This window comes from Mus caroli, unplaced genomic scaffold (assembly GCF_978045245.1).
Source record: "Mus caroli unplaced genomic scaffold, Mus_caroli_1 scaffold_15, whole genome shotgun sequence".
In the NCBI taxonomy this organism is placed as follows: Eukaryota; Metazoa; Chordata; class Mammalia; order Rodentia; family Muridae; genus Mus; species Mus caroli.
Window position 1 is genome coordinate 81,983,306 of NW_028227270.1, and position 9,342 is coordinate 81,992,647.

The 9,342-nt window shown below is 40.5% G+C and overlaps 1 protein-coding gene and 1 non-coding gene across 2 annotated transcripts; both read right to left on the minus strand.

Annotated features, from left to right (window-relative positions):
- Window positions 1-229: 229 nt before the first annotated feature.
- LOC110308131 (heterogeneous nuclear ribonucleoprotein H2-like) lies at window positions 230-1,339 on the minus strand. The gene has a single exon (XM_085831156.1). It carries the CDS (start codon window positions 1,060-1,062, stop codon window positions 277-279), a length of 786 nt encoding a protein of 261 aa, XP_085687282.1. The 5' UTR covers window positions 1,063-1,339; the 3' UTR covers window positions 230-276.
- A 4-nt stretch (window positions 1,340-1,343) lies between these two features.
- On the minus strand, window positions 1,344-1,450 carry LOC115029179 (U6 spliceosomal RNA). The gene has a single exon (XR_003834733.1). It is a non-coding gene; the product is annotated as a U6 spliceosomal RNA (small nuclear RNA).
- Window positions 1,451-9,342: the final 7,892 nt, after the last annotated feature.

The window sequence follows — 9,342 nt, forward strand, 5'->3', positions numbered from 1 at the left end:
ATTCAACTGCTTTAACCTAAATACGCTTACTGCTTACGTACATCCTACAGTAACTAGAGAAAAGCTAGGAATTAAGTTTAACAGTTACAGTTCACTCAACTTTGCTCTATCATCCTAGGTGACTGCTGTGTTCAACATTGAACCTTCTTTGAGCGATGCCAATGTTCACTTAAGAGCAGGCATAAAACCACAAGGGTGGATGGATTGCAAAATCTGTTAAACTGAGGGGTTTTTAAAAAAATTTCTTTTTGACCAAGAGTCAGTGATCAAAATCAATTACATTCCCCATCCACCACTCATACTAGACATGCTAGACATCCCTCCCATTCCATTCACGCCCATAGATGCTCGGCTTCCATTACTGTAGTAGCTGCTGCTCACTGCTCCTTGGCTACCATATCCGCTCATGCTGCTCTGGCCACCGTAGCCACCTCCATAACCACCACTCAGCTGCTGGCTGGCTGGGCCACCGTAACTGGACTGGTTTGCATAAGCACCACTGCTTGCTCCTGCTGTAGAATTCAAGAAGAGTTCTACATATCTGTGTTCGTAAGCACCACCGCTTGCTCCTGCTGTAGAATTCAAGAAGAGTTCTACATATCTGTGTTGCATATTTGCTTTATCTTTTGACATAGCTGCAACTGCATCTTCATGGGTTGCAAACTCAACATCTGCTTCACCAGTTACTCTGCCATCAGGTCCAATCTCAATATGTACTCTCACAGGGTTGAGTGGTGAAAAAAAATTATAAATGTCATTCTCAGTAGCTCTGTATGGTAATCCCCGCATGTGTACACAGTGTCCGGTTGTACTCTGGAAAGTAGAGCCACCATCCCCATATCTGTGGTCAGACATTCCTGAAAAACAATAATTGAGGTCTCTTCCAAATCTATCTGAACCAAATCCATAGCCATCATTATAGCCATTATAGTCATCATAGCCTCCATAGCCTCCACCATAAGCACCACACCTCATCCTCTCAAAACCAGCTCCTCTGCCAATGCTGTTATACCCTCTGCCAGCCCCAGGTCTGTCATAGGGACCTGGCCGCTGCATGGCCATAAGTTTTCGTGGTGGATCATAATGAGTTCTAACTTCAGCTCGACTGCTCTTAAATATTTCAATATACCTGAGAAGAACTGAACAATTTCTTCCTTGCTACATCCAAAAGGGAGTCCTCTAAGCCGTACAAAGCCATCATTGGCTGTGTCAGGACTATTTGGACCAGTATGCTTCAACACCCAATCCATTTCAACGTTGTTTGACTTGAATACTTCAACATATCTGTGTCCCATAGTTTCTCTGTCTTTTTTCAAGGCCAATTTGACTTCATCTTCTGATTCAAAAATATGGAACGCTTCACGAATTTGCGTGTCATCCTTGCGCAGGGGCCATGCTAATCTTCTCTGTATTGTTCCAATTTTAGTATATGTGCTGCCGAAGCGAGCACTTGATAGATTTTTAAACATGAGCTTGATCGTTTGGGGGCTTTTCAGGGTTTGCCACTGCTGTTACTGTTGTTATTCTGCATTTCTCTCTTTTCCCCATTTGCACGTGTTCTCCCATCTGCTTGGTGACGACCCTCTTCAGAAAGCTAAGGTAGTGTCATAAAATACGCCAGCCAGAATGCTGAAGACAGGTTTGTTTTGTGTTTTGGTTTGGTTTTTGTTGTTGTTGTTTTTGCTGTTTGTTTTTAAATCTTATTTCTGTTTTGGAAGCCCTAAACTGAAATTTCTGTCCTAGTGAACTAAGGTGCCAGTCTGCTCTGTCATTTATCTTGAGCAATAGTTCTCAAATGCTGCCAGTTCTACCTAGCCTGCAACAAACTTAGATTTCCATTTTATGGAAGATAAATAATAAGATATATGAGCCCTGCTTACACAATGAAGAAGTAGGTACCCTTCTGTGTGACACGAACAAAATAAAATGCAGCAACTAGAATGTTTAAACTTGAAACTTTAACTTTAGGAACCACCAAGAGACTACCAACATTCTGGAGTCTCAGAGTGTGTTCTGCCCTTATAAGAGGCACTGAGTTGAAGAAAGATGACCTGGGACATTGTTGCATCAGCTGGAGCCACCTCAGTGCACAGGAGTCCTGATAATGACAGATGAGGGGGCATTTATGTCTCTTTCCAATAGTTGCTGGTCACTGTGAGAATCACAGACAAATGGACTAGCCTGGATGAATTCCAACTTAGTGGAAGGATCTATGCATCTATGTAAATCAAGGTAAATATGGTATTACTACTACTACTACTACTACAAACTTCACAAAGAAACTAGATTCTGAGCTTGTCCATGTCACACAGATGACAATACACACGGTCTCTATTGTAGGACTTCTTCACTTTGTAATGGTGCAAAGATGATGCATACCCAATATCATTTCTATTTCAGTCTTTGATGAGACCCTCTCCAGGCTAGCAATATGCGGTCTGAGTCTCTCTGGGGATCCTGGATAGAAATCATGTCTCCCATAAGCGCCAGCACCACAAAGCCTCTTCTGTAGCTTAGCTGTGCTATAGGAATTTTCAACAATAACATTTTCAATTAGTGGTGAAATGATTTGGGCTGGCATCACAAATAGAACATGTCTTGGAGTTCTTGAATTCCCTTTTTCTTGTGAGGATAGAGTAGAAAGGTAGGTGAGAAAAACTTACATAGAAAGTTACTTCATGGCAGGACTAAGAATAAATAAGTTCTGTCTTCAGTCCAAAGAAACACAGGAGACACACACACATAGACTACACATCACACAAGCCATATATTCACACACACACCACACATAAACACATACACACACCACATAAAATTACATCACATATACCACACATACACACCACACACATATTATACAAACTGTACACACACATATACCATATCACACAAACCACATATAACATAAACCACATATACAGACATACATACCACGCATACACATGCACACATACATCACAATATCACACCACACACACATAAACCACATCATACCTATCATACACATCACACATAAACACATTACATATACCACACATATACACACATACCACACCACACACATCATACATATTGCATATGCACTACATGCATAGACATAAAGCATTCACATACACACATGTCATATACACACACCACATTCATAAACATACACCACACACATACACACATACCAGACATATACACACATATACAAACACACATACACACACACACACAATATACATGCCACACAAACCATACACACATACCACATGCATACACATATACCACATATATGCACATACACACCTGGACATTTACAGACACACACACACTCTGCATGTGCATAGATGCACTACACATACAACAGATACAACAAAAACACCATGCATACATAAACACACTACATATATGTGCACACATACCAAATGCACACACAGACATGCAATATACATACATATTCTGACTCATGAGCAATGTGAATAATGGGGTTAAAGACAAGAGAGGGGTCTAGAAAATCTGAGTGAGTACAAAGTAAGAAAATAATATTGTACATATTGTAAGTAATATGTACTAAAATATCATATTTAATATAGTAGGCTGAGCCAAGGAAAGGTTAAAAGAGTTAAAACTCATGTCACTTTCACACAACCCCCAGCCCCATCCTCAGCTAGAGAATCCAGATGGTATTCAATGAATAATAGTTAAATTGCATGCAGGAGACTGTTCATTTCTCATTAATAGGAATGGGATTAACTTGTAGTGTTGTTAGTCATGGTAGGTGATATGATTTATACACTGCCCCTTCTTCTCAAGTTCCAAGAACTTTAAACATAATATCTATTTTCTTTGTCGTATACAGTAATCCAATAAAGCTGTCCTTATTATCTACATTTCACACATGAAGAGACTGAGTGTTCGATGGTCCTACTGTTTCTTAAGGGCAAACAGTTCGTGCACCACCAAGTCCAGATTCAAATGTTAGCTTCACATTCAAAGTCTTTTTAATACATTTTTTCCAGGGGTACTTATGGATTTGGGTAAATCTTTTCAAAATGTTTGCCTCCCCTCTGGCTTCATCTGCCCACCTTCCCTCCTCTGCAGTGGAACAAGCCAGATGTATAATGGCGGTTTTCATTGGAGATGTAGTATGTGAGGTTGAACCTCAAGAAGGTAATTGACACCCGTGGGGATCGGAAACCATTACGTGGTTCTATTTAAAGCAGCCGGGCGATGAAGTGAGTAGAAGTTTGAACCCCAAATGAATGAAGGGGAGTTAAGGCAGAGAAACATGGGTGGGTACCACGGTGTGGAAATGTTAACAGGACTCCAGGTGACTCACACTCATCCAATCAACATGCAGGTAAGCCTCAGGTTTTCAAACAGGGTGACAATTTACTACCTGGGAGAGACAAGGATTCTAGAAGAGAAAATGTGATAGAAATGTAAGAGCAAACAGAACTGTAAAGGAAGTACAGAACAGTAGATTCAAGGTAAAAATGTGTGTGTGGTGGTAGCAGGGAGTGATACACACTTCTCAAGCCAAACTATCCACAATCTATGTGTAATGTGTGGGGTGTGTGTGTGTATGTGGTATATGGTATGTGTGGTGGTGTGGGTGGTGTGTGCGTGTATTTGTGTGTGTGTGTGTGTGTGTGTGTGTGTGTGTGTGGTTTGTATGGTATGTGATGTGTGGTGTGTATGTATGTGTGATGTGTAGTATTGAGTGTGTGTGATATGTGTGATGTGTGATGTTTAATATGTGAAACTGCTTAAACATTTTCACGGGGCCCTCCACAGAGAAACAATAAGAACACCTCTGTCATTCCATTTATATGGAATGGACTTCCTGAAAATACTGTCAATATAAGATCCGAGATATTTTGCAGATATCCTAGATATCATTCTTGCAGAGAGACTAAAACCCATCTAATTCACTCTTGGATTTTTAGAGATGGACAAAATAAAATCAGCTTAGAGAGGCAGTGGTGTCTGTGCTGTCACATGGGCTCTTAGTGACAGAGGGGACATTGGAACTCATGTGCCCTGAGCTTATGCCCACAGCTGTGACATCAGCTGTAGTGACATCAGCATTTATGAACAGTTGTGAACTTTAGAGAAACTGTACTTGTGTAAAGCATGCTCCTCTTCCCCGAGAGCATAGACTTATCACCAACCACTTCTGGGGTAGAAAGGCAAGAACTCAGCCTTCAAACACCCTCCAGACGTCTAAAATACCAGGCAATGTCTTTTGCCGTAGTAGGTCTTTGCACAACTTTATCTATAATTATTTTATTTTGTTTTTTAGTTTTAAGGATAGAACCTACAGCCTTGACCATGTAAAGCAACCCCCCCCCAGCCACACCCTCAGCTCCACCCAGTACCATGGCCATGAACTCACTGCTTTAATAACTGAGTTTTTAGATTGTTATTTTTGAACAGAAATACAAACAGATGTTTTCCTCTGTACTTTTAGAAATCCTAAAACCTGGAAGTAGAGCTTCTTTCTTCCTGTGTCCCCATTAGAAAGGAGAACATTCTGGAATTCAAATTTTTCTCACACAGAAACTGAACTCCTGTGGGGAGGTAGACATTCAGAACCTTCTAGCTGAGCTCACGCTGGGCACTAAAGTGTCTATTGTTTTATCTCTCCCTTTAAAAAAATATTCTCACTGTGTGCATGCACACGAACCACTCATTTATGTTCATAGGCATCATCAGTATGAATGTGAGCCACTCATGCATGTTCATAGGCGTGTGGTCAAAGGCACAGGTGGACATTAGGTGCATGAAGAGTTTACCATTTGAGATAGAGTGGCTAGCCAACAAGATCCTGGCATCCATCTTTCTCATCCCCCAGTGCTATTGTCTGAATGTATGCTGTCAACCCTGCTTCCAAGTTGGATGTTGAAGATTCTATCTCAAATCCTCATGCTTCCCCAGTAAACACTTTGCCCGCAGAGCCTCTAATACCCCCCTTTCCCTGCTCTTGCATGGCCAGTACCCTGCTCAGCACTAAGAATGCTTACGAAACATCTAAGTCCTGCCCAACTACTCAGCATGCATGTATTCTGTTCTTTTGGAATTAAAGAAAAGAATTTCTTGACTCATTCCTTGCGGACATAAGAATAGATATTAATAATGAAATATATGAATAATTTTTTTAACTTTCAAATGGCATTGAAGGAAACACAAGGGACCTTTATCTTGAACTGCTTTCATTAGACATGTCAATAGTTGGGTATACTCTTTTTGAAATTAGAACAATCCAACAGGTCCCCCAACTTCTAATAGACTCAGAGCCTTCTACATCAAATAGTTCTTTAAAGACTGAATCTAGCCTATAGGATCAATGGTCCTCAAACTCTTGGGTAAATACTTAGAGCTAAAAGGAACTGTTTTATTTCCAATTAACCTGTCATTTAGTTAAATAAATTAGAAATAAACAGAAAAAAAAACTTTAGTTAGGAAAAAAAAACGTAACACTTGACCATGGACCTTTAAGTGTATTCTTTGGAAGTTGTTCTTCCAAATACACCTACCTCATTTATATTGATAAGTTTGCAAATATTTAAAGTCAAGACTGGTCCTGTGACTAAATCTCATCCCACAAGCCTTCTCATCCTTGATCATATACATCCTCTGTTACTATTTCCTTCTCCAGCAGCCATCTATAAAACAGGACACATATTGGTTACCTGTCCTGCTGCTATAAACAAAGACCTGATGAGAAGTAACTTAAGAAGGTGACCATTTTTTTTTTTAGCTTAGTTGGAAGGTACCGGCCATGTTCTCTGATAGTAAGTGCTTTAATCTTTTAATCTAACTATCAGCACTTAGGACTTCGGGTGCTCCCCAGTCACTCGGGAAACCTGTGTCATGTTGGGTAAGACCCAGTAGTTTGAGATTTTAGCAGCTGGAGATACAGCAGTGAGTGCATAAAATGGACAAAAGCCCAAGTTCTTATTCAAACTTTAGCTCAAGTAAACCCAGTACTGTATAAGAGAGAATCAATTAGACAGTGATAACAATTAAACTAGGATCTAGCTGAGTTTGCTGGTACCTTCCATAAACATGCTCTCTTTGTTCTTCCTAGCGTCTTGATTAGCACTTGTACACTAAACAAGCGTCCAATCACCAATGGCTACCCATACTGGAAACTACATCAACATCTCAAATGATGTGTAAACCACTATCTGTCTCTGATATTTTGTCTAAACAGACTTAAATCTCAATTCTCCCGGTGGTTCCAAGCCCACTGTTTCATTCTTATGCAGCTTCAAGGGCTGAGCCAAAACCACAAGAGTACAGATAGGGCATTTTAAGAGAAACGCCTTCACATACGCATCTGCTTCGTTTCAAGTCCATGAACTAAAAGTTCTACAGTGCTGTTACCAAACCAGAATTCCCAAATATTGAGAATGTTTGCCTGTCTGCAGAAAAAGGAGATCCTGATCTTGTTTAGGACTGAAACAGAAACATTTTACATTAGCATATAGGACACCCATGACACTCTGTTTCCTCTGTGGTGACAGTTTCACAAGCTTCAATATAAAGATAACATTAAACTTATGTCTTCTAGATTGGGCCAGGAATGTCCAAACATCTGACAAAATATGTCTCTGAATGTCCCCAACAGAATACTTTTAGATGGTTCTCATTTGAATCAGTGGACCAAATAGATCTGATTGTTCAGTGAGTGGAAATCCTGGGTAGAATAAAGCAGGCCATCTTCCATCCACCCATCTTGTCACTCAGGAAGTTCATCGTGGCTGACTGCTTTGAGCTAGTTGTCAATCTCCACTTGCCCTCAGATCCAGCCCAAACAGTGGCTTTCCCTGGATCTCAAGCCTGACATAGCCTAGCTCCACGCTGTTACGTTTCTGCACTCCCAACTTGCCGACTACAGACCCTGGGATTCTTCAGCCTCAAAGTATGATAGCAACTGACTCTTGACAGTAGATCTTTTGCTAATGTTTGTGTGTATTCTCCTGGTTTCCTTTGCTGAGGGTTTGAATATAACCCATGTCACCAGTCTCAATCAAGTCATTACCTTCTGCTTTTATAAGAAAAAGAATGGCCTAGTCGGCCATCACTGGGAAGAGAGGCCCCTTGGTATTGCAAACTTTATATGCCCCAGTATAGGGGAATGCCAGGGCCAAGAAGCAGGAGTGGGTGGGTAGGGGAGCAGGGCAGAGGGAGGGTATAGGGAACGTTCGGGATAGCATTTGAAATGTATATAGAGAAAATATCTAATAATAAATAAATAAATAAAATGTATATACAACAGAAAAAAAAAGCAAAAGACATTTTGGTTGCTATGGGGTTCTTTAAAGCGTAGCATTCTATAATTGTCTGATTCTATCATTACTAACTGGGAAGGTGCTTTTCACACCTGGCTATACTCACTGACCTACCAAATGCCTAAGGCTGACCTAGTAACTGCCACGAGTACTAAGTCGTTTTACCTTGAAATATTCTGAGTGTTGTTTTCCGTTTTCTCGGGGAAAGTACACAAGGCTATGTAGCAATTTGTCAAAGTCACAAAACAAGAGGAAAGCATTTTATTTATGTTAATAAAATAATGAATAACTTAAGGGAGTACAGAAATGTAAAAAGTGATGCGTTTAGGAAATAGCATCCTAGCATCCTGGTGTTCAGCCATGACATCGTTGTCAATCTTTCAACAAGTCTCCATCCAGGTTAACATAGAGGCCCCATGTAGACAACTTTCTAAAAATAAAAATAAAACAAAACAAAGATCGCTAGGGGCGTTGTTTTGTTGATAGACTCTTCAGAAGCATCATCTTCTATGTAGCCCATGCTGGCCTTCAACTCACTTTGTATCTCAGACTGGCTTCAAATCCTGGCATTTCCCCCGCATCAGCTTCCTGAGTGCTAAGATTACAGGACTGTGCTACACAACCTGCTAGTGGTTAGTCTTCATCCCCAGACTTCCTACTTTTTTCAGGCTCTCACCCCCAGCCTCCCAGTTTAAAAGGAGCACACCAAATGAGACGAAACCAAAGGTGTGGCTTACGACTGTGTTTGTTCTCATGCCTCCATTTTTACCTTCATCCTGAAAGTCTTGTTCCTCACCTGGTAACCAAAGCACTGGTTGACTTGGTTATGCAAAGTGTATGCATATATTCAAACACTCCCAGCTGTCGGTGAGATTTGACTATAACATTCTGTTTTCTCACTTAAGTATAAAGTGATCTTAAGGCAATCTCCATTTTCCTTTCGCTTATTCTTGCAGGCAACACATCTTAAGTATGAAATTTGCCTGTTTGACTTTTCTTCATCTAGGGTGATTAAGTATTCACCATTTTTGAAAGGGACAGGGAGCAATAATGTTTC